The sequence below is a fragment of the Agelaius tricolor genome, unplaced genomic scaffold (genome assembly GCF_023055355.1).
Source record: "Agelaius tricolor isolate 1412-34295 unplaced genomic scaffold, bAgeTri1.0.p SCAF_25, whole genome shotgun sequence".
In the NCBI taxonomy this organism is placed as follows: Eukaryota; Metazoa; Chordata; class Aves; order Passeriformes; family Icteridae; genus Agelaius; species Agelaius tricolor.
This window is the reverse complement of record NW_027269285.1, coordinates 5,980,535-6,004,441: the sequence shown is the minus strand read 5'-3', so window position 1 is coordinate 6,004,441 and position 23,907 is coordinate 5,980,535. Positions and strand designations below refer to the sequence as shown.

The 23,907-nt window shown below is 58.9% G+C and overlaps 3 protein-coding genes across 7 annotated transcripts in view; 1 reads left to right on the top strand and 2 right to left on the bottom strand.

Moving 5' to 3' along the window:
• On the top strand, positions 1-6,996 carry GAS2L2 (growth arrest specific 2 like 2). The gene is made up of 7 exons (XM_071447948.1): positions 1-131; positions 218-587; positions 1,231-1,472; positions 1,935-2,042; positions 2,582-2,678; positions 2,997-3,243; positions 3,411-6,996. Exons 2-7 carry the CDS (start codon positions 230-232, stop codon positions 4,684-4,686), a joined length of 2,328 nt encoding a protein of 775 aa, XP_071304049.1. The 5' UTR covers positions 1-131; positions 218-229; the 3' UTR covers positions 4,687-6,996.
• Positions 5,474-15,995, bottom strand: RASL10B (RAS like family 10 member B). Of its 2 annotated transcripts, none has more exons than XM_071447953.1 (4): positions 15,722-15,995; positions 12,373-12,699; positions 9,899-10,023; positions 5,474-8,574 (listed from the first exon to the last, which is right to left on the bottom strand). In XM_071447953.1, exons 2-4 carry the CDS (start codon positions 12,586-12,588, stop codon positions 8,304-8,306), a joined length of 612 nt encoding a protein of 203 aa, XP_071304054.1. In that variant the 5' UTR covers positions 12,589-12,699; positions 15,722-15,995; the 3' UTR covers positions 5,474-8,303. The 2 variants fall into 2 exon arrangements, with proteins under 2 accessions (XP_071304054.1, XP_071304053.1); XM_071447952.1 differs by lacking the exon at positions 15,722-15,995 and adding an exon at positions 14,868-14,999.
• A 1,905-nt stretch (positions 15,996-17,900) lies between these two features.
• AP2B1 (adaptor related protein complex 2 subunit beta 1) overlaps positions 17,901-23,907 on the bottom strand; it is a 77,474-nt gene continuing 71,467 nt past the window's right edge. For all 4 annotated transcript variants that reach the window (XM_071447944.1, XM_071447947.1, XM_071447946.1 and 1 more), the window contains 2 exons: positions 21,817-21,971; positions 17,901-20,108 (listed from right to left, as the gene is read on the bottom strand). In XM_071447944.1, coding sequence (XP_071304045.1) covers positions 20,034-20,108; positions 21,817-21,971 — 230 coding nt within the window. In that variant the 3' untranslated portion in view covers positions 17,901-20,033. The remainder of the gene's footprint in view (positions 20,109-21,816; positions 21,972-23,907) is intronic.

The following is a 23,907-nucleotide window of genomic DNA, read 5'->3' as shown; positions in this document are numbered from 1 at the left end:
GAAGCCATCAGCACTTGGGAAGGAAACAAAACACCCAGGAGGGCGATTTCCTCTCCCCAGCACCATCGCAGGGCTGGGGCACCACCAGGACACTGCCACCACCCCGTGTGGCAGGGAGCAAGGGGCACCAGGTGAGTGTGGCTGCTGGGCAGGTGTGCTGGGGGCAGCACAGGGACAGCCACGTCCCCACCACCCTTTTCCCTCGACCCCTTCCCAGTCTTATGGCAGAATGTGGGGCACCCCGGGCTCGGGGGCACGGAGCATCCGTCCCTACCAGTCCAGCGGGCAGTACCTGTACGCCATGAAGGAGGACCTGGCAGAGTGGCTGAAGGAGCTCTATGACCTCGACATCGAGGTGGGCACCTTCCTGGAGGTGCTGGAGACAGGGGCTGTGCTGTGCTCCCACGCCAACCACGTCACCCAGGTGGCAGGGGAGTTTGCCCAGGCGTGCCCTGAGGTGGCCCAGCAGCTGCACCTGCCCTCCACCGGTGTCACCTGCAACCTCACAGCACAGCCTGGCACCTTCCAGGCCAGGGACAACGTCTCCAACTTCATCCAGTGGTGCAGGAAGGAGATGGGTATCAAAGGTAGGGTGCCAGGCCCCAGCTGTCCCATGTCTCTGTGTTCAAGTCCCCTCCAGCCATTCCATGTTTTGCCATGTGTCCCCCAAACCCAGCACCACCCCGGCATGGGACAGCACCGTGTGCAGGCACCCCTGGGCTGGCATCCCTTGTGCAAGGTCCTCCAGGCTTGGCAGCAGCTTTGCAGGGTGCTGGCACGTGGCTGGAGGGTTTGCTTGGGTGCAAATACGCACAGGGGGAATGGCAAAGGGAAGGGGGGATGGCACAGTGTGTCCCTGCCAGGCACAGCATGATCCCAGCCCTAAGGAGAGCAGAAGTCCTGGCTCTGAGCAAAGCATCTGTCACCCTGTCCTACCCCCATGGATGCCCAGGGAGGGGAGTGGCACAGAGCAAGACATCCTCAGGGCCCTCAGGCACGGAGTTTTGTGGCTTTGGGATGCCATGAAACAGCTGTAGATGCCCAAAAGGAAAAGCTCTTCCTCCTTTATCACTTATCCCAACTCTTGTTGAACCCAGCCACATTCCTGGTGGGATGGCTCCAGTGCAGAGCAGCCTTTTGGGTGGGTTTTGCCTCCATCTGTGCCCTCCATCTGCCCTGTCCCCATCCCCACGTGCCAGCCCTGGCTCAGCCCTGCCCTGCCCTGCCCAGATGTGCTGATGTTCGAGACAGAGGACCTGGTGCTGAGGAAGAACGAGAAGAACTTCGTGCTGTGCCTGCTGGAGCTGGCACGCCACGCCTCCCGCTTCGGGATGCGCGCCCCGACCCTGGTGCAGATGGAGGAGGAGATCGAGGAGGAGCTTCGGCAGGAGCTGGAGCTGCCTCCCCCAGAGCCCACCCTGCCACGGGGCCCCAGGAGGGCACCACGGGACCTCCAGAACCTCGACCAGATGGTACCGAGGGGCAGGGGGGCATGGGGGGCATGAGGGGCATGGGGATGGGGATGGAGATGGATGGGATGGGCATGGAGATGGATGGGATGGGCATGGAGATGGATGGGATGGGCATGGAGATGGATGGGGATGGAGATGGATGGGGAGGGGCATGGAGATGGACATGGAGATGGATGGGATGGGGATGGGCATAGATGGGGATGGGGATGGAAATGGATGGGATGGGCATGGAGATGGATGGGGATGGAAATGGAGATGGATGGGGAGGAGCATGGGGGTGGATGGGGATGGGCATGGAGATGTATGGGGATGAGGATGGAGATGGACATGGAGATGGATTGGATGGGGATAGGGATGGGCATGGATGGGGATGGGATGGGCATGGATGGGGATGGGATGGGCATGGTCACCCCAGGACCTTTCCCAGCTGCCCTGGTGAGGACCCATCCCTGCCACCCTCAGGTGCAGCACCTGGTGAGCCGCTGTACCTGCCCTGTGCAGTTCCCCATGATCAAGATCTCCGAAGGGAAATACCGAGTGGGGGACTCTGACAGCCTCATCTTTGTGCGGGTGAGTCTGCTTCACCCCTGCTCTTGGGGGAAAAGCATCAGGAATTCTGCTCTGCTGCCATGCCCCCATTTCCACAATCCCCCAAAAGGGGCCCCTGTGGGAGTTTGGATCATTATTCCCAAAGCAGGGGAGCTCAGCCCTGTGATCAATGTAGGTATGGATTTCACCATCCACGTGTGTGGGACAAGCCCTGACACCCCACAGAGCCACAGCCTGCTCTCACCCAGCTATGGGATCCCTGGCATGCTCTGAATCCATCCCCGAGCCTGCCCAAAGAACTCAGCACACCACGAAGGACAGGGATCTTCCAAAAGGATCCCTCACCCTCCTTGTGGTGACAAAATAAACGTGTCGGGATGGCCGCAGGAGCTGGGCCAGGGACGCAGCCCCCCTTTGGGACACCTGGTGGCACTTAGGGCCAGCCCACAGCCGCCCTTTGGGACACCTGGTGGCACTTAGGCACCATCTCTCCAAGCCCGGCCGGGCGTGCCACCCCCAGGCTGTTGCCGGTGTCTCCTGGCACGGACATTCCCGCACAGATCCTGCGGGAACACGTCATGGTGCGGGTCGGGGGCGGCTGGGACACGCTGGAGCACTACCTGGACAAGCACGACCCGTGTCGCTGCACCTCGCTCTGTGAGTCCCCGCGTCCCCAAGGGTGAGGGGTCTGTGGCTGGTCTCGATGCTTCTCGGGGATGTTTCGGCTTTGGTACAGCCACGCCTCGTTGTTTTGCCGGGGAATGTCGGGTTTTGGGGACTTTCTTTGGTTTTGGTGGCCACTAGAGGTCATGGAAGACTTTAGGATGGAGCCGGACCCCAAAAGCTGCTTTGCAGGGAGCGCAGCTTTCTGCCGGCACCCTCGGGGGGCTGGACGCTGAGCCACGGCTGGATGGGCTTCACCGGGGGTGGGCGCAGGGGACAAGGGCGCTGAGCCCCCCCTCGTTGTCCCCACAGCTCACAAACAAGCCTGGAAAGGCCGGAGCCCGCAGCAGCAGGTGCAGCACGAGGTGCGGCTGTGCCCGGCCGCCCGCAGCCCCCGGCCCGCGCTGCTGCTCGTCAGCCGCTCCCAGAGCCCCCTGCCCCCCGTCCCCTGGGGGGGCCGCGTCCCCCCTGCCACCCCCTCCCCAGAGCGCTGGGGTCGCCAGCCGGGTGCCAGCCCTCACCCGGAGCCCGCACGGCCCCGCAGGCTCCCTTCGGGCAGGTAAGTGCTGCAGAGATGCTTCGTGCTCCGAACTGCCCGGCTTCAGAGCAGGTTTGGGAGCATTTTTAGAATTTTTGCCCCCTTCTGGAAGTGCCCAGCACCAGGCGGGACGGGGCAGGGGAGGGATGTAGCAGCTCCCTGCCCCTCTCCGCTGTCTCTCCCTGCAGGATGCGGGAGCCACCCGCTGTCCCTTTGGGGAGGCAGCTGCCACCATCCCGCTCACCGGCCCGGTCCGGCTCCCCTGGGCTCGGTGCGAGGGGCCGGGCACCCACCCCCTCCCGGCTGAGCTCCCCGAACGGCGCGGGGGTCCCCAGGGCCCCGCACGGCACCAGCCCGGGGACATCATCCAGCCCGGGGACATCATCCGGCCCGGGGACATCATCCAGCCCGGGGACATCCATCCCTGTGGCACCGGCACGGGGCAGGCCCGCGGCTCCCAGCCCACGGACCGGGGCACAGGCGCCTCCGAGGAGCGCCCAGCAAGGAGGAAAATCATCTGTGCTGGCTGCCAGGCCGCAGGAGACGGGGACAGCCAGCACAGCCACACCCCGAGCCCCCAGTCCCTTAAAGGTCTGCGCCCCCAGTCCCCTAAAGGTCTGCGCCCCCTCCTCGCACCGGGATGCTCCGGGAGACTCCCGGAGCCTGAAGAGCCCGCGGGAAGGGAGGCAGGGAGCCCTGGGCCGGGGCCGACAGCCCTCAGCCCGAAATTCCTCCAGCCGAGCCCCGAAACCGGAGAGCAGCGTGAAACCCGCCCTCAAAGCCAGCCCGGCCGCCACCCGGCCCGCCACCCCTCAGGGCCGTTCTGCAGGGGGGTGCAAGGTCTGCGGTGCTGGGGACGGTCCCCAGGGGACAGGGCAGTGCCACCCCGCCCCGAGCACAAGGGCTGGGGGCACTGAGGGACCTCGGCGGGCAGAGGATGGAGCCGGGGCAGCCTGCGGCCCTGGCAGCGGGGCCGAGGGGCTGCGCGGATGCTGTGGGCACACGCAGCCCCCCGGCTATGCCAGGGTGCTGGAGGAGCTGTCCCGCGGCCCGCAGCCCCTGCGCCCCGTGGGGATGTGGAGCCAGGTCCCCAAAACAGCCGCAGGAGCTGCCCCGGAGCTCCCGGCCCCGGGCGAGGCAGAGCGGCCGGGGGTGGGCGGCCAAACCCCGCGGGCAGCCCGGGCCAGCGGCGCCGCCAAACCCCGGCGGTGCCTGAAGAAGCCCGAGCGGGTGCCCTCCATCTACAAGCTGAAGCTGCGGCCCAAGGTGCGTCCCCGGCGGGACCACAGGCCGGGCAAGCGCCCGTCGCGCATCCCCACCCCGCTGGGGCATCGCCCCCGGGGCCGGCAGCGACCCCCGGGCACCCCCCGAGCCCCCCAGAGCGGCAGCGCCCGCCCCGCGCCCTCCCTGGCGGACAGCGGCACCTGGCTGAGCGAGGAGGATGAGGAGGAGTCGTGGGTCTGAGCCCACCCCGATGGACGGACAGACGGACGGAGCCCTCCCTGCAAGGCTGGGAGCGATGCTGCAGATGAAGGTGGAGCTGCGGTGCCCGAGGTTTCCCCCCGGTGGGATTCCTGCAGCACAACCCCGGGGGTTCCACCTCATTTTCAGAGCTGCACCCCCTCCTTCCCAAGGGATTTTTTTTTTCTGTCCTGGTAATCCTGCTAAGCAGGCACTTTTGTACTGGTTTGGGTGGGAAAATCCAGCCCCAAATTGATGTTTTCTGCAGGGGGAGGGGTTTAGCCCCCCCTGAAGAGGGGACACCCCATCCTCGACATCCATAAAACACATCTCACATCTCAGTGCTCCCCATCTGCACAGTGAGCCCCGTGTCTGACAGCTCCCAGAGCCTCCATGAGTGCTGGGGGGTCACGGGAGGGGACCCTTGCTGACCCCCATGGTGGCTGTGGTCCCCTCTCGGTGCTGGATGTCACCATAATTCTCCAAATTAGGGTCACAGCAGGCACTGCTGCGCCCCGAGCCCCCAGCAATGCTGTTTGTGCAATAGAAATGTGCCAAAGCTCCTCTATTTCCACATCTTTTCTGTGTGGGTGTGGAGGGAGGGAGGAAAATCCTGATATGGGCACAGCAAACGTCCCCCTGAGAGCCCCACAATGCCCAGGAGAGTCTCATTTTCCATGAGAGGATGAAGTCAGCCCCACTTCCCTGCAGAGGAGCCGCAAATGGGAGCGCTGGGACTCGGGGAATGCAAAACCTGCTGGCAAAAACACTCCTGAGGCTGGTACAGAACAAGGGGACAGACCTGATTTTTAATTCAATTTCAAAGAAGGAGGTGCAGGGCGTCACAGGCGGTGCAGACACCTCGGGAATCTCCAACAAGGAGTCCAGGGGGGAAAGGGAAGCCAAGTCCAGGCAGCTGGGATGCTCAGTGGGGCAGGAGGAGGAGAGAGGAGCATCCTTGGTGGGGCCGAACAGAACCCAGGCATCCCCTCCAGGAGCACGGGGGCAGGCACTGGCACTGCCCTGGGCACAGCACTGGGGACATCCCAGCCTGGGACAGGCCCAGGCTGCTCTCAGCAGCACCAGGGAGTCGTTGGGTGAGTGGTAAATCTGTAGTAAGGTGTGAGTAGGGCTGCGGGGTGCTCGCGGCTGCTGCCGTGCTCCAATCCCTGTGCCTGGACAGCTGGGATCTTCCTGCCTGGGGTTCCCTGCCTGCACCCAGGGTGCCTCCAGCACCACCCACCCCTTCCTGGGCTCTGGGGAGAGGAGCTCTTTGTAGCCCTCGTTTTCCCGGGAGCTGGGAAATGCTGTCGAAGCAGTGAGAGTTGTTGTTATTACTAATATAACTTCCTCTGTCTATAAAGTACAATAGAATATAACAATTATATTTATAACCTTTTTTTTTTTCTTTTTTTTTCTTCAAAATACTAAATAGATGCTATAAAAACCTGTAACTAATTGTGCTATAAACTGCAGGCTACGGGGTTATAACAAACAATGTATTGGCTTAGTTGTTGATATGTGTACGTGTGAGCATTTTATAAATGCTTTATTATTAGCATTTACCAAGGAATTTCCTTCTCAGACAATTTGGAGGGATAAAGCTCTGGCCAGAGATCGATAAGTGGACTTACATGTGTTAATAAATCCTGTCAGGATGAGCTTGGACAGGGAGCCAGGTTTGCCATGAAGGCGAGGGATGGTGACAAGTGCCACTGCCCCTCCTGGCTGAGATGGACTCATGCCCCCCCATTGCCTTTCCTAATTTTTTCCCTTTTTTTTTTTTTTTTTTTTAATTTTGGAGCAAGGGGTTCGATTCCCCAAGCAGGGAGGGAGGAGCAGGGTGTACCCCCAGCCCTGGCACAGGGATGGGGCAGTGAGAGGCACTGGAGCTCAGCTGGAGCTGCCTTTGATGGGAAGCAATTCCAAGAGCACAGTGGAGGAGCTGGGCCATGGACACCTGGCTGTGGTGGCAGAGAGGGCTGGGTGTCCTGTTCTGCTGCCCAGGGCAGTGCTGAGCCCCTCCAGCTCCTTGTGACAGCAGGAATCACGGGGATGGTTTTGCTGGAGGATGGATCAGATGCAGATCCTGCCTCAGCAGGTGAGGATGGTGTTTCCCTGTGTCTCACAGGGACCAGCCATGGAGAAACCACGACCCTCTCGGCCTCTTGCTCTCCCTTCACCACCCCATCACCATTTCCTAGCAGGGGCTGCCCTTTGCCAACCCTGCAGGGCAGGATGCAGGCGAGCTGCAGCTCTGGTGCAAACACAAACCAGAAGATTAAAAAAAAAAAAAAAAAAAAAAAAAAAAAAGTGGGGCTCACTTTCCTATTAGGGATATGCAGAGAGAAAGAAAAAAAAAGCCAAGAATGCAGCTGGAAGTGCTGCTCCAGCTCCCTGATGCTGCCGAGGCAACATCCCTGTGGGAAAACCCGGACCTGGTGGCCCTGCCGGGGGCACAGGGGGCACAGGGGGCACAGGGGGGCTGCCCACCTGCCCGGGGCACCCCTAGGGCTGGCATGCAGAGCTGGTCACCTGCTGAGCCCAGGAGCAGAGGTAGCAGAGGCGTGACCTGCCCGGCCAGGAGCGTTCCCAGATTATTTGGTGTTCACAGGCTGGGGGGAAGAGAAGCCTTCCTGTGCTGGGGCAGAGGGGAGCTCAGAGCCCTGGGAAGGCAGGACCCAGCTCCTGGGGATGTCAGGAGCAGGACTGGGACTTGCTTTTTTTTTTTCCCCTTTTTTTTTGCTTTCATCCAGAAATTCCACCTGGAAATCTGACCCGACCGAGCCAAGAGACAGCAGCCCATGTAACAAGGCTGCTCTGCCCTCCACAGGGAGAAACCCCAGCTCCACAAGGGGAAAAGCAGAACTCCTGTTTCCCTGTGCCCCAGAGACAGAACCAGCCCCAGAACACCGGGCCACAGGTGCTGGATAATTCCCTTCCAGGAGCAGGTGATGAGGCAGCACCAAGCATTGCCCCTGTGCTGCCAGGGCAGAACTGGCAAGGATGAAGTGACAGCCAAAAATGTGGGCACATCTTCCACCCTTCAATACCATGCACAACCCCCTGGGATGGCTTTGGCCTCAAGCTCTGCAGGCTTGCAGAGAGCTCAGGGCCATCCCTCACCCCTCACTATCGCCCTGCACACCCTGCCCAAGGTGCCCTGTCCCCAAATGTCACCTCAACAACCCCGGAGGTGCCTCCAGCACAGCTCCCTCTGCCCGGGGAGCAGAACCACCCCCAGGTTTGGGGGGTCCCGGGGCAGGGGGCTCACATGATGGTGCAGCAGAACCATCCCAAATTTTGGGCAGCCCCTGGACAGGGTTCTCACATGATGGTGCAGCAGAACCATCCCAAATTTTGGGCAGCCCCCTGGAGGATCCCTGGGCAGGGGCTCTCACAGGATGGTGCAGCAGAACCACCCCCAGGTTTGGGGATCCCTGGGCAGGGGCTCTCGCATGGTGGTGCAGCAGAACCAACCCCAGGTTTGTGGTCCCTGGGCAGGGGCTCTCACATGATGGTGCAGCAGGACCATCCCCGGGTTTGGGGGGTCCCTGGGCTCACATGGTGGTGCATCAGAACCATCCCCGGTTTTGGGCAGCCCCTGGGCAGGGGTCTCCTCACATGATGGTGCAGCGGTTCCTGCGCAGCGCGCCCTGGAAGCGGATGGTGGTGTGGACGTGCTTGCAGCGGGCGCAGCCCACGCTCTTGAGGAGCTCGCTGAAGAGCAGCAGGATGTGCCAGTTGTACTTGGCCGAGCACTCGATGTAGCCGCACTTCCACGTCTTTTTCACCAGGTTGGAGACGTTCCAGCGCGGGATGACCCGGCCCCGCTGCAGGTCCCGCTTGTTGCCCACGATGATGATGGGCGTCTCCGAGGTGCCGATGACCCTGGGGAGGGCGGGCGGGCGGTCAGGGGGGAGGATGGCAGGGGAGGGAGCGCACAGGGACAGCCCACAGAGCTCAACCCATCCCTAAAGGGCTCCTGGATGCGCCTTGCCTTGTCCCCTTGTCCCTCTCTGTGTCCAGCCACCCCCCCATGTGGGAATCTACAGAATCAGAGGGTTTTGGGAAAGCTGCAAAAGGTTGGCTTCACAGGTAGTAGAATTGTGATCAGAGCTAAGCAGCAGCTATGAGATAGGTCAGCAGAAAAATTATTTAAACTGTAGAAAAGCAAAGACAAATAGAACAATGGTCTGTGTATTAACACTTGTCTAGAATAACTCCCTAAGCTACAGAAAAGTTTATCTAGCAAGATATTAGGAAGTTTGAAGTTTAATAATAGAGTTTTGTGCATTGTGTTTTAAAGCTTACAAGTAGGTCTTGTATTTGAAATAAGCAAGGATTGTTTAACCAAAGGTACGTGTGCTTATGGTGATTAGATAGAACTACTGTCAATCTGCTTTTGCTTTGTGTGATTGGTCAAAAAATTTTAAAGTTGTAACATTAAGTTCTTAGTTTGCTGCTTGAGATGTGAGCTGCTGGCATCTTCCCCTTGCCATAACCATGTAATGAGGCTGATGCTGGAAAATGAAACAGCTCAAGGCAGTTCCTCAGCAGCCCCATCCCGTTGGTGATTTGTACACAGCCCCCAGCTGGCGACACCCCCATGGCACCTGCAGCTGCTCACCCAGGGCCCAGCCACAGGGGACACCTGCCTGGCACATTAATGCACAGAACAATAGCCAGGATCAAAGCCAGATCCCAGCCAGGCTCCTCAGAGCCAGCCTTAACCCTGTTTTTTCTCTCTTGGAGTAAGAGTGAGAGGTGTGGATGTGAAGTGAAGTGAAGTGAAGTGAAGTGAAGTGAAGTGAAGTGAAGTGAAGTGAAGTGAAGCGGTGTTGGATGTGCTGCTGGTGTGGAATCTTATAGAGGGCAGCTAATCCTGTTTTCCTGGGAATTCTGTCAGGAATGAGGCAGGAATTTGCTCAGAGCCTTTGTTGGGCATTTTGCAGCTCATTTTTGGGGCTGGCAGCAGAGAATCCTCCAGCCCTCCCTGGGTTCCATGGAGCAGCTGTGCCAGGAATGGCAGCAGAGAATCCTGGGTTCAGAGGAGCCTGCCTGGGCTCCTGCTCCTCTCTTGGTGTTTGGGCTCCCATCCCTGCCAAGGGGCTTTGTGCCAGTCTGATATCTCCTGTCTGACGCCAAGATGTGCCCCCTTGGTGCAGAACTCCCTTGCCAGGAGCCAGGGGGCTCTGCCACCACCCATCCCTACCTTGTTTCCAGGATCTGCTGGCGGATGGTTTTGATGTACTCGAAGCTGTCAAAGCAGCAGATGTCATAGACCAGGATGTAGGCATGGACACTCCGGAGCCCCCTGCAACACACGTCTGCCCACTCCTGCAAGGGGCACAGAGGGGTCAGTCCTGGCTCTGTGCCTGGGCAATGCCCTGCCCTGCCCTGTTCTGGGCCTGGGCACCCCGAGGAGGCTGCTGTGGCACCAGGGGGCTGCACATTTGCCCAGCACCCACCTCTGCTCTGCCCTGGCCCCTCTGTGTGTGCCCCAGAGCTCTGCAGCCACCCCGCCATCTCCAGAGATCCCTTATCCATCCCCCTGTCAGTCCAGGAGAGAGGGAACAGGATTTGTCAGCCCCAGTTCCACTCCTGAGGGAGGATTGCAGCCTAATTCCAGCCCAGACCTGAGCTGGGAGTGGGGCTGAATGCAGCCCCCTGCTCTGGGTGGATTCATCCTCCAGAGCTGCTAATTAGCTGTGCTAATTAGTGATGCACTCTGGTTTTTGGGGCAGGGTGGGTGAGGAAGATGCTGAGCCCCATCTGAGGTCTGAGGGTGATGCTCTGTGGCTCAGAGGGGGAAGGTGACAGCAGGTCTGTCTGGGGGGGACATGGGGACAGAAGGGGAGCAGAGGCTGCTCAGGAACTGAGTCTGTGAGAGCAAGATGTGGATCCAGGGCAGAGGCAGGCAGGCAGGGGCCTCTCAACAGCCAAAATCTGGAGCTGGAAGAAATTAATGCTGTTAAGAAACCCTTGGGTTTCTGGGAACAACTGGATTTTTTTTCTTTTTTTTTTTCTTTTTTTTTTTTCATGCCATGAGTGAAAATCTGCCTCACTTCAGGCACTTTCCTATCCCAGCAGTGGGATTGGGAATGGCAGCCCCTGCAGCCAGCACTGCAAAACCCTCCTGGGTGCCTCTGGAAAGGAGGAAGACTCTCCAGGGAGGAAAGGCATCACTTCTCCCTGAGCAAACCCCTTCAGGGCCATGAATCAGCCCTTCCCGAGTTTATAATCAGAGTGAGGTGGGGAAGGGGAGTTTTGGGATGTGGGTTGATCTCTGTCACAGGGGGCAGCAGGGGAAGGAGCTGGCAGAGGGGCACAGGGGAGATGCTGGGGAGATGCTGGGGCTCAGAGATGCAGGAGGATGGAGCAGCAGCCTCTGGGCTCCTCTGAGCCCTGATACACCTGGAGCTGCAGCTATTTCACTGTGCTGGGGGCAGTGGTCAGGGTGGTTTTCCTCAGCAGTGCAGGTTTCCTGGGATGCTAGAGCTGGAGAAGTGTTGCACTGCAGGAGCAGCGTGTCACAGAGCCACTGGCTCCTGCTCCCCTTCCAGGACAGCACTGCAGGGATGCTGCTCCTGGCACAGAGCTGAGTCCACGATGTTTCCCAGCAGACAGAGCTTTATCCCTCTCCTTTCTCCTCACACCCATCCCTCTGATCACCCTCTCTTCCCTGGAAACCTCCATCTGTTCCCACTGGCACCTCCTCTGGGGTGCAGCAAGGCAGGGAGTTAATGGAGTGTGTGAGCATTGGCTGCTGTGTCAATAAATTACCCTTTGCTATTTCGGGCTCTTTCTCACGCTGACCTTTCCTTCCCTGCACTCACCCATTAATTTTTAAACCTTCTCCTCGCCCCTGGAGTGCTCATTTCACCTCCTGCCTGATGGTACAGGGACTCTTGGAGCACTACGTGGCCCCTGTGGCCCTGGCCCTGCTGGGGACAGGGACACTGTGACTAATTGAGGTGGCCCCACGGGTGGCACTGCCCTCCAGCCACAGCTGGGAACCTCCAGCTCCTTTCCCCACACTGGTGACACGACCTGTGCCCCTGGGACTGGGGCTATAGCATGAGCTTAACATCTCCTTTTCCCCCATTAACTGCACCCAGAAGTTGTTGGCGCTGTTGGCAATGCTTTCCAACCCCACCCTGCTTTCTGAGGGGGTTTGGAAGCACCTGAGGGGATGGAGGAGGAGCTGGTGGGTTCAGAGCTCCAGGAACAAGCCCAGGCAGTGCTGGAGGTGGTGATGGCCACTCCCAGGAGGGGACGAGCTCTGCCTGCCTTGGGCAGTGGGTGCCTCAGGGCTCTGCTCTCCAGGAACCCCTGGGTTTCACCCAAATGTTCTGCTGTTGGTTCTGACTGGATCCCCGTGCTCCAGGACCCCAGGTGGATCCCAGCTGTGGGCAATGCCAGAGCCACGCTCCTTGGAGGGCTTTGCCACCTCTCTTGCGTGTGTTGTCACCAAACTTTAGAACTCACTTTATCCTGGACCCGCTCAGCAGGATCCATGAGGACACAATCCCTCATTTAGCAACCAAACCCTGCCACGGGGAGAGAAACATCCCCCAAAACCGGATGCAGAACTGGAACCCCACGGATTTTAACAGCAAAGCCCCACCACAGGGGGGGTTCACCACAGACCCCCAGAGGAGGAGGCGCCCTCGGGTGCCCCCCTACCTGCAGGGTGTTGACAGGGAAGGCGGTGATGGGGGGAAAGTCCATGATCTGCAGGTCGTGCACGTGGCCGTTCATGACCACGGCGGGCAGGTAGACGCGGCGGGCCGTGGTGGGCACGCAGACCTCGCTGAACTCGTTGTACAGGAACTGCCGGACTATGGCGCTCTTGCCCACGCCCTGGGCTCCCAGCACGGCGATCTTGAAGGTTGCCACCATCCCGCCGCGCTCCGGCCCCGGTGCTGCCCCCGCGGTGCCGAGGCTGCATATTCCCGAGCAGGGGGCCTCAGCCCCATTCAGGATGCATTTCCCCTCCGGGGCTCCCCGTCACTGCAAGGCCAAGGAGAAGCGCGTCAGGTCTCAGAGACCTCTCAGGGGGTGTTTTTTTTCCAGCAGGAGCTGACCATGTGCCCAGGGACCTTGGCACTGCAGGACCTCAGGGTCCCCCTTGGAGCCTCCAGCCCCAGCAGCCAAGGAGAGGCAGGATTTGAGTGGGGTTCATTCCAGGAAGGTTCTCACAGGCATATTCAGCCCTTTCAGTACCAGAACAAGGAAAGGCTCTGTCTTTGCTCAGGGTCCCAGGCTGTGCTGGGCCACTGTCACCAGCTGCCCCTTCCCGGTGCTGTCCCAAGTTGGAGAATCCATCTTCCCAGGGCTTGGACAGCCGGAATTGCCTTTTGCGGGCGGGGGGACATCGCTGTGCGCCTGCGAGCGACAGCTTGAGCGTTTCCTTTCAGCCTTTGAGCGGCTGGGCAATTAACTTGATGGGGACTCATTTAGAAGCCAGCTGACAGGGTGAGCCCGGAGCCACCGCTGTGCCGAGGCCGGAGGGGCCCCGGGGCAGGGCCCACGTGTAGGGGGACACGGGGGGATAACCCACACACAGGGACGTGGGAGCTGAGCCTGAGGAGCCCAAACACCGCTGGCACCGGGAGCTGTGATGGGGACGGCACGGGCGAGGGATGGGTCCCGCTCTCACTGGCTCTCGTCCCTAGGAAGCAGCTTGTGCTTTATCCCAAAGTATGGATGCTTCGACCAATTTCTGATGCTCTGGCCCATTTTCCCTGCACCATCCTCAAAGTGCAGGGCAGCAGCGGAAAGTGTCAGGTTCAAACACCCTGTTGTTCCTGTTTGATGGAGATTATTTACCCCAGGGGGAGCCTGGGCACAGCGGTTCCCGCTGCTGGGTGCTGGAGTGGCCAAGCTCCCCGGGATCCCTTCCCTGGGCCGCGGCTCACACCAGCATCGGGGACTGTGTCCCCCCAGGGTGCTGGCCCTGTCTCCGGGGTGCTGGCCCTGTCCCCGGGGTGCTGGCCCTGTCCCCGGGGTGCTGGCTGTCCCCAGCCCCACAGTGGGAATGTTCCTGTGCCAGGTGCAGGGAAATGGGGGGTGCAGGAGCCCCCAGGCCCGACCCTGCCAGGGCCTTTCTCGGCCAGCAGACAGCACTGTCACTGCAGGTCCCGGGGGCCACCCTGCTGCAGGGACAGCCCCGTCCCCACAAACCCTTCCTCCTCACGGCAGCGTCCCCAGCTCCTCTGCGGGGCCGGAGCCTGGCGGAGCGACACAACTGGAAACCAGTGCCCGCAGGGCTCGCTGGAACTGGGGCACGGGCTGAGCCCCGCTGTGCCTCCGCCAGAACCTCATCGCCCTCTGTGCTGGCCCGCGGGGACACTGCACCCCAAAAACATCAGAGCCCGACCTGATGGTGCCCGGCCCTACAAGCAGCTACTGCGGGAAACTGAGGCACAGCAGGGGGACCCTTCGGGGCACCCCTCGGTGGGGCGGTGGGGCAGGGACCATTCCCGGTCCTCGGGCGCTCAGCGCCAGGATCAGGCCGGGCTCCGCGGGCTGCAGGGCCGGGCGGGGGCTCGCAGGGGGCTCCGGGAAAGGCGGCCCCGGCCCCCGCTGCGACCTTGGCCACGCTGCCACGCCTGGGGCACTGCAAGGAGCAACCCCTGAGCCCCGCAGGGCGGGGGCGGGGGCAGCATCCCGCACCCCACATCCCGCACCGCACATCCCGCACCCCACATCCCGCACCCCATATCCCTCACTCCACATCCCTCACACCACATCCCTCACCGCACATCCCTCACCCCACATCCCTCACTCCACATCCCTCACCCCACATCTCTCACCCCACATCCCTCACCCCACATCCCTCACCCCACATCCCTCACCCCACATCCCTCACTCCACATCCCTCACCCCACATCTCTCACCCCACATCCCGCAACCCCCGTTCCCCGCACCCCCCGTTCCCCGCACCCCCCGCATCCAGACCCTCCCGGGGATGCTCCGGCCGCGCTGGGCAGCGCAGCAGCCCCGGCCCGCGGGGATCGGGGAATGCCGAGGGGGGATGACACCCGCACCCTGTGCCGGCGGGCGCGGAGAGCACCGGCGCTCAACTTTCCCCCTTGTCCCCTCATGCCAGCCACCCCCGGCCCTGCCCAGCGGTAACTTTGCCCCCCCGTCCTGCCCTTCCCGGCGGATTCCCGTACCTGGCAGCGGCGGCCCGGGCCGGCGGCGCCCCGGCGGGCGGCGGAGCCATGCGGCGAGCCCGGCGCGGGGCGGGCGGCCCCGCTGCAGAGCCCCGGCCCGGCCCGGCCCCCGCCCGGCGCGGCCACACCGGGGGGAGCGGAGAGCCCGGCCGGGGCACGGCGGGAGAAGCCGGGCAGGGATGGAGGCGGCAGCGCCCGGTGGGATGGCGGGGATGCCCGGGCGGGAGGCGGGCAGCGCCCGGGGAGGGCTGGAGGGAGGGATGGAGGGAGGGAGGCAGGCAGAGCTCAGGCAGGGATGCGGGCAGCGCCCGGGGAGGGAAGGAGGCTCTGCCCAGGCAAGGATGCGGAGGATGCCCGGGAAGGATGAGGGCAGTGCCCTGGAGGGAAGGAGGCAGCACCCGGGAAAGGAGGCAGGGAATGCACAGAGCGAGCCGCAGGAATCCAGCAGAGACACCGGCTTCTCCCGGGGCTCTGGGGAGGCGCCGATGGGAAAAGACCCTCCCATGTCCCCCCTGCAGTGTGCTGGGTGCAGCGGCGTCACCCCCTTCCCTCCCCGGCGCCCGGCGGCTCTGGGCTCCCATGCCCGCCCCGGACGAGTCCCACGGGCCGGAGTCCCTCGGGGGAGGTGGGCAGGAGCCCTCCGGGGACTCTTGCCCTCCTCCGACACCGCTGCTCGCTGTGCTCGGGGCTCATCGCTTCGCCTCCTGCCGTGCCAGCCCCCGGCCCGCGGGAGGGGCTGGGGGCTTCTCTGTGCCCGGGGGTCCCTGAGCCCAGGTGGCCGCAGCCCCCACCAAAGGAGGGACGTTTCTGTTGCAGTGTCCGCAATTTTGGGTCACCCCGCACGGAGCGTTTACCTGCGTGCTGGACAGAGGGAAGATGCCGCCTGCACCTCCAGGACCATGGTCCAGGCCCCCGGGACACGCTGCTGATGGACTCCCTGCGCCCCCCTGCTCCTCGGAACAGCCCCCAAGGCCACTCCGGCTGCCTGTGACACCGGCGAGCACGAAGGTGTCTGCACAGGGCTGGCGGCGATCGCACGGGCTCGGCCGGGCTCCCCCCAGCCTCGTCAGCACCTTTGGCTGGGGAAAAACATCATCTCCGGGGTGAGGAGGGGGTGCAGGGGCAAACACAACGCCACATCCCTCCGGGGGGACAAGGGGACGGCAGACACAGCCCCACGGCTGGGGGCACAAGGACGCTGGCACAGCCTTTGTGCCACCCTGGCACCAGCAGCAGGCAAAGGGGGTCACAGCCCTGGCAGAGAGCGGGGCGTTATTTCCCTGCGGAGATGCTCGCAGCAGGGCGATATTTCTGTGTCCTGGGGTTAGCAGCAGCCCGAGACGCTGCTCCCCTTCCCCGCACGGCCATGGAGCAGCGCCGAGCCCTGGAATGTTTCCGGCAGAGCGCAGGGACCGGGCTGCACATGAACTCTCCTGCACAATTCAGGCTCCAGGCTCGGGGCTATTTTTAGCGGTTCCCTCCGAGATGCTCCTCAGTTGCAGTTTTATGTGTGAAATTTAATATACGAGGAGCGGGGGGAGGGGAGTGGGGCTGGATCCCGGCACGTCCCTGCTGGCTGCGAGGTTTATCCCAGTCTGAGCAACACGAGTGCAAGGCAAACCTCAAATCATCCATCCAAGAGTCCCTGTGTCCTGATGTGCAGGTGGCAGCTGGGGACAGGCAGAGATGGTGGCTATGGTCAGCTCCTGCCTCAGCCAGAGCCAAAATCCTCCCCATAGCCCTTGTGACCCCCACAGCCCATCACGGGCTCAGGGATCTGCTGGCATGGGGCAGGATGGGTGTGAGGCCAGTGGGAGCAGCAGGGATTTTGGGGAGCCCACCCAGCACAGGAGGATTTGCCCCAGCTCCAGCCAGAGCAGCAAGGAACAGCTCAGGAGGTCCCTATCCCACAGCATGGCCTCAGGAACAGGGAAAGTTGTGGGGACCAATCCCCCCTGGCAGTTCCCAGCTCTGGGAGCATCACCTGTGTCCCCTGAGCCCCACGGGTGATGCTGCTAATGCCAAACCCAGCTCCCAAGGGGTTGGTGTGTCCCTGCTGACAGGGAAATCCACAGCAAATCTGCAAACCCATAGCAGCAGCAGCAAACCCCAGTTTGTTCTCGAGGAGCCTCTGGCAGAACAGGGAGGGAGGATGAAACCTTTCCCTTTGCCACAGGACATGAAGGGACAGCAGCAGAAAGGGCACAGCCCTGAGATCCCACAGCAATTCTTGTTCCTGTGGGGCCAAATGCTGCTCCAGGCCCATCCCCAGCAGGGAATGATGATCCCATCCCAAACCAGGGATGCAGGAAGGGACACAACAGCAAGATCAGGGACCCCAAGCCAGCCTGTCATTGTGCTTACCTGACATGTGCACCTGCTTCCAACACAAAACCATCCCAGAGCAGGGCCACACTGGCTGATATGGTACCTGCCCTCCACAGAGGGTGGAAGTTCCCAAAATCCCAGGTGCTGCTCAGCCAAGGCTGGGCAGGGTGAGGGAAAAGGTTGCCCTGCTCCAGAGCAAACCTGCTGCTTGTTCTGTTGGATTTCTGGCCACTTCAGGTACTGAGCTTGGCTCTGGGCTGGCACAGAGGTTTTGCAGCCCAACCCATCTTGCTTGAGATGGAAGAAGAGATGGCAAAGCCCTCTGAAAAACAGCACCAGTGCAAAGCAATCCAAACACACCACTGACTCCCAGGATTTCACTATTTCCCCACAGGAAAAACAGGTCACAGTACACACAGCCCCCCTGGACCCCAAAGGGGCTAAATGGGTACATCCATCTCCTGCTGCTCATCTGAATCTGTCCCTGCTGCCCTCTGAGATGAGGAGAAGCAGCTGTTGGAGCACCAAGGGAACTTGCAAGCCCCAGATTTGGGGAGTCTGTGCTGCAGAAGTGCCTGGTGGAAAAAGAAGCCTGGTGAGCAAACAATCTCCTTCCCACCAAATACAGCCTTCAGCCCTGGGCAGAGCCAGCATCGGGGGAATGGCTCCTCTCCCCCTTCCCACAGAGCCACACGCAGCCAGAGCCTCGTGGAAATGACTTTATTGACACGGAGGGCAGGGAAAGCCTGAAGAGCAACACGAACGGGAACACTCGAACGAGCGGGGGCGGAGGGAACGGCACCGACGAGCCCCGGCCCCGCCCCGGGCTCAGACACCCACCCCAAAAGCTGGGAAGGAATGTGGCAAGAGAAGGGGGTGCTCAGCAACCCCTCCCCACATCGGTGCTCTCCTCCCTGCCCCACACAGCATCAGCGCCGCCGGCGCTTCCTTAATTGCTCTGTTAATGATTTTTACACTGCAGCCGCAGGGCTCGGAGCAAATCCCCTCCCAGCACACTGGGCAAGGCTCGAGGGCCGGGTTGCTCCAGCTCTGCCCCACTTTCTTCCCCCCAGCCAGAGCCCAGGGGTTCCTACACAGGGACATACCTTCCTCAGGGTCCTGCTGGAGCCTCTCCCAGGACACTGTGACCTTTTCCCAGCACTGGGTTCTTGGCTGCAGCCAGTGCCAAAGCCCTGATGAACGATCTCCCACCGTGAAACATTTACTGACTTGGAAAGTGGTGTCTAAAAGGACAACAGGGGGGTTGCTACACGCAAGAGCTTTGTTAGCTGGGGAGGAGATGTCCAAGCATGCTGGGGAGGGAGAGGCTGGTCTGGATTGGGGTTGGATTAAGCAGGACAAGCTATGGATGGAGCAGGGACATGCAGGAGGCTTTGCTTTCACTGCTGGTGCTGCAGCACTGAGTGGTTGCGATGGGGCGACTCCACAGCTGTGGACTGGAAGGGAAACAATCCTGGCTCTAAGGGACAGCTTGGAAAACAGGGGCCAGGGCATGGGGCTGCTTGGGACTCAGAGCAGGAACCTGGCTGGCTCTGGCCACTGTGCTGGGCACAAAGAGTGGAGCTGCCAAAGGGAGAAACCCTCCCATGACTGCTCCACCCAGCCCAGCTGAAGCTGAGTGCCCCAGGCAGGCAGGGAGCAAACAGTGCCAGGCCCAAAGCATCTCCCACCATGCCCAGCCTGGGCTTTGGGGGCAGCAGGGCAACAGGGAGAGCCACTCCACTCCCCTGGCATCCTGGGGCACTGCCAGCAGCAGCCCCTCTCTGTGGGGGCCTGGGTGATGCTGCAGCCCCACTGGGGAAGTGACAGTGCCACACCTGGATGTGGCACCACGAGCCTGGGAATTGCCAGGGCCAGCACTGGGAGAGGGGGGCACAGCTCAGGGATGGCTGAGGAGGCAGCTTGGCCTCAGCAGGCACAGAAAGAATGGGAGGAAGAGGGGCTGCACATGGGTGAGGATGCAGAGGCCATACCTGGAGCTCTGGCATGAGCCTTTTGCTCTAAGAACAGGCTCATTTCCTTCATTTCATCACCCCTGCCCTGTTACCCATCCAGGCCTGCAGCTCCTCACCACACAAAAGCAGCCTCACTGCTCAAATCACCAGCTCATGAGGCAGGGAGATGGCTGGAGTGAAAACACCATAGAAGCCAGCACAAGAGTAATAAAAACCCCTCCTTAGGGCTCCATCCCCCTCCTGGGACCCCACTGATGGCTCTGTTCCTAATTCCCCGAGGCTGTGCTCACCCTGCTAGAGCCCCATGTCCCTGCAGGGCTCCCAAGACTTCCTTGCAATCACCTTCCCTTTAAGCCAATTACAATAGAAAAACTCAAAAAAAAAAAGGTATAAAAATATAAAATAAAGTGCAGTGTTATGTTTTCGACACTTTTGCCTTGTTTTAATGAGCAGACGTGTGGTTTTTGCTCGGTGTTTTTTCGTTTTTCCAATGAGCAGTTATTTTACAAAATCCAAACTACACCTAAAGCCATTTAGAAAACACTGAACATTGGCACAAAATGGGAGAGAAGCCCACGAGAACGGATGAGTGAGGGGCGAGGGGCACATGGGAGTAGTCTTGAAGCAGTGGTTACAAACTCCATGGACGCTAAAAATACCAAAGGGGTTTGTTCCCTATCATCATTAGCACGTGGATACTAATTGCTACCTTGTTTAATCAGTGCCTTTGACTGCAATCCTACACATGAATACAGCTGCTTCCAGTTAGGAGTGCTCTTCCCTGCGCTGGCGGTGAAGGAGGCTCTGGGGACCCCTTTTCCCCCCCTCCTTCTGCAGGGTGAGGCACAGGCTCCACCTCCTGTTAGTTTTTCAAGATGGCATCGTAGGCCTGGTAGATGTACTGGGACACTTCAGGAGCTCGGCATTTCAGGGAGAGCTGTGGAGAGGAGAGGAGAGGTTAGTGCTGGAATTCCTGCCACAAGGGAATGGATGGTTGGACATGGCTGCTGACAATCACACTGAATGTTTGTCCTGCTTCCTTCATCACCTACCTCAAAGTGCCCTTTCAGAGCTTGCTGAAAGCAGGAGGAAAACAAAAGCAAACTCCCAAATTCTCAGCAAATGTAGGTGGCCCCACGGGCAGGAGGAAAAAGGGGACATGGTCCCAAACTGAGACAAGGGACCTGTGTGTGTTCTCAGGCTGCAAATCACAGCACTAAACCCAAGAGCTTCTAAAGATCTGCTGCTCAGTCCTGATGGACACAAACTTGGCTGTCACTCCTCTCTAAAGCAAAGATCAGGCTGAGACCAGGCTTGCAGCATCAAACCTTGTGCAAACACTTTAAATCACCTTCCAGTGCTCACATCCACCCCGCAGCTCCCCAGACCACACATTTCTCTCAAAACTCCTGGCACAGCTTCCAAGAGGAGATAAATCCTCTAATACCAGAGACACACAGGTCCCTCAGAAGGGCAGTGAAGTCAAAGAGAAGAGTCACAGGGGGGCATGAAGCAGGACAGAGAGCACCTTCCCCCCAGCCCCGGGCTGGTGCCAGCACAGGGCCACAGACAGCCGGGAACACGGCGGGGCATAAATTTCCCCTTGTCTGGAAGAGGGGGAAGGGCTCCCTGGCAGTGCTTCCTTGCTAATATCTCTTGGCTTTATCTCTGGGTAACCTTGGCAAGTCACTGCTCGTTGCTGAGCAGGCACTGGCCCAGCTCACTGGTGGCAGAGCAGGGGAGTTCTGTTGCTCCTCACTTTTCCTGTGTTAGGCACTCCCTCCTCACCCCCCCAGCCAAATTAACAGCATCTCCCTCAACACAGAGCGAGGTGTCACTGTCCTGTTTCCTGAAAAAATCCCTTTGCCAGGATTTCTTCTCCTGGCAAGCTGAGAAGCCTCAGAGAAAAATGAAAACAACAATTATCTGATTGCTTCTCCTGTGTTTTGCTGCTTTGGAACGTGGTTTGGACACTGTTTACCAACTGGTCATTGTTTGACTGGTGCCATGTGAATTGTTTTAACTTAATGACCAATCACAGCCAGCTGTGTCGAGACTCTGGAAGGAGTCACAAGTTTTCATTATCATTCTTTGTAGCCTTCTGTCAGCATCCTTTCTCTATTCCTTAGTATAGTATAATTAATATAGTATAATAGTAGTATAGTAGTATAGTAAATATAATATAATAGTAGTATAGTAAATATAGGATAATAGTAGTATAATTAGTATAGTACAGTTAATATAGTATAATATAGTATAAATAATAAAATAATAAATTATAGTATAATAAATAATAAATATACTATTCAATAAATACACTAATAAATATAGTATAATAAATATAGCATAATATAGTATAAATAATAAAAATTAAAACAATATAATGTAATGTAATGTAATATCATATATAATACAATAGAATACAATATCATATATCTTATAATATATAATATAATATAATATAATATATGATATATCATATATCATAAAATAATAAATTAGCCTTCTAGAAACATGGTAGTCAGATTGATCATTTTCCTCCTTCACCCTGGGTACCCACTGAACAGCCCAGGGAGGAAGGGCAGGAAGGAAGGGCCCAGGGTGTGGGTGAGCAGCAGGCTGTGCCCTGCCCTGTGAGATCTCACCGTGTAGTTGGGGTTCCCGGGCTGGATGCGCAGCTCAGCCAGGATCCAGATGCCATTGGTGAGCTTCAGGGACTGGTAGAGCATGTCCTGCCCCTCCACGTTCCTCTTGGCAATGGTGTAGACATTGTTGTTCTGCAGCTTGCTGGAGACAGTGTCTTTGGAGGGAAGGGAGGGGAAAAAGGGCATCTGTTAGTTCAGATCCATCATCTGCAGAGACAGGAGAGCCCTGGGGAGCATTCCCAGGATGCAAGGGCACAGGGAAATGCTGGCTGCTTCCCTGGGGACAGGAGCACACATGACACAAGAAGAAAAAAATTCCAGTTCTCTCCATGGGCCCACCTCATTCCCTTCAGGCTGTGATCTCTTGGTGAGTATTTGCCCATTTCACAGGGCTCTCACTGCCCCGGTCACTCAGGATTTGATCAAGGTGAGACTTTAAAGGCTGCTCAGAGGGGAAGGGAACTCTGCTTTCTCTACAACCCCCATCCACCTACAGGCAGCCAAAAAGTCAGAAGATGAAGGTGGAAAAGAACAAAGATCACAGCCTGAGGCGTGCTCAGGTTCTGAGGTTGTGTCCCAGCCACAAGAGCTCCCTCCTACTTTGCTCACACACAGACACTTCTGGCCTAATCAATGTCCTACAAGGTAGCAAAAATCCTTTCTCTTTTTAAAAAAGTAATTACTTGAAAGGGTAAACCACCCCCCAGGCACTGTCTCCAGACATCACAGGGCTGTGGTATGGTTTTAACACACAGCCTGACCTCAGACCTTGCAGATGAGATGCGATTTCAGCTGCACACCTGGATGGGTGTCATTGTCACACACATTATTTCTAAGGGACTTTTTGAGGAAACCAGAACAGGCAAATCCACAGAACACCAGGACCCAAACCAGCAGCCCCTGAATGCCAAGGAGTTCCTCAGCACAGAGCAAACATCAGGCTGTGGATGCCTGTAAAGGGGCACAGTCACACTTTGGGTGGAAGATCCCACACCTGATAAGCATCATTGGCAAATTCCCATTCCTGGTGCCCAGCAGGAGAAACTTAAGGACACTTTATCTGTGCTGGGTCATTCAGAGCAGGCTGGGTCATTTATGACAAAAAATGAGGGACAGAAAGAGCCTTAAACCAACTAGCACTGAAAGGCCAGAGACTGGAAAATGTGGGATCCATCTAAGGAGCACAGGGAGCAGGACAGCAGCAGAGGAGCAGCACCAAGTGACCAAGCAGCTCTAATCCATCCACAGGGTGCCAGACCTGACACCAGTGGACACCAGTCTGTGCTGAGGGACTGGAGAGAGGACAGCAGAGCCTGTTCATGGCCCAGGGAATGGTGGGAGGAGGAAGAAAAAGGCAAATCCACACCTTGATGCAGACACTGGGATCCACCGCCTCTCCCCAGGGCAGCCTGCACCCTTTGTGCACCCCTTTGCTCCCCAGGCTCCAGAGCAGCTCCCTGCAGGCCCAGGATGGTTCAGGCATGCAGCCACCCAGACACACTCAGATTTAGGCTTCCTCTCTTCCCCAGTTACTATGGAAACTGGCTGATATATGTAACTAATGAGATCTTTTGCTTAAAACCCCTCATTGCCTGTCTCCTCCTCCCACCCATACTCCTCCTCTCCACAATAAACTCAGCCAGACTTGGGAAATGGGCAGTGCAGAGCAGTCCCCTGCTCACAGGGAGCATGGCTGGGATTAATCCATGCTGCAAGGACATCACCCACCAGCAGTGAAGCCCCAATTCTCAGATTCTTATGCTCCCAAGGCATCAACAGGAGCCTCCAGGCCCTTGGGAAGGCAAAGTGTCCAACACAAGCACAGGCTCAGACAGGACATCCTTGTCTGAGAGGGTTGCTGGTATTAAATGGGATTTTTTGGACTCATTTTGACAGGCTGTGGGTTAAACCTCACACCTCTGGAAGGTGGAACTACTGGCAAGGACTTTCTCCAGCAAGCCTGACACCTGCCACAGCAGCCTCCCCTCTGCTGGGAGATGCTGTCAGAGTAAAGGCATTCCCTGGGGAGCAGGGATGCAGGAACTGGAATGAGAAGCTGCAATTTTGGCTGCTACCTCATCACAGGGGGTG

Coding starts and splice junctions, on each gene's coding strand:
- GAS2L2 (XM_071447948.1), top strand. CDS start 230: ATGTGGGGCACCCCGGGCTCGGGGGCACGGAGCATCCGTCCCTACCAG. Junction 588..1,230: donor GAAGGAGATGGGTATCAAAG/GTAGGGTGCCAG, acceptor TGCCCTGCCCAG/ATGTGCTGATGTTCGAGACA. Junction 2,043..2,581: donor ACAGCCTCATCTTTGTGCGG/GTGAGTCTGCTT, acceptor ATTCCCGCACAG/ATCCTGCGGGAACACGTCAT.
- RASL10B (XM_071447953.1), bottom strand. CDS start 12,588: ATGGTGGCAACCTTCAAGATCGCCGTGCTGGGAGCCCAGGGCGTGGGC. Junction 10,024..12,372: donor TCCCTGTCAACACCCTGCAG/GTAGGGGGGCAC, acceptor TGCCCCTTGCAG/GAGTGGGCAGACGTGTGTTG. Junction 8,575..9,898: donor CAGCAGATCCTGGAAACAAG/GTAGGGATGGGT, acceptor CGCCCTCCCCAG/GGTCATCGGCACCTCGGAGA.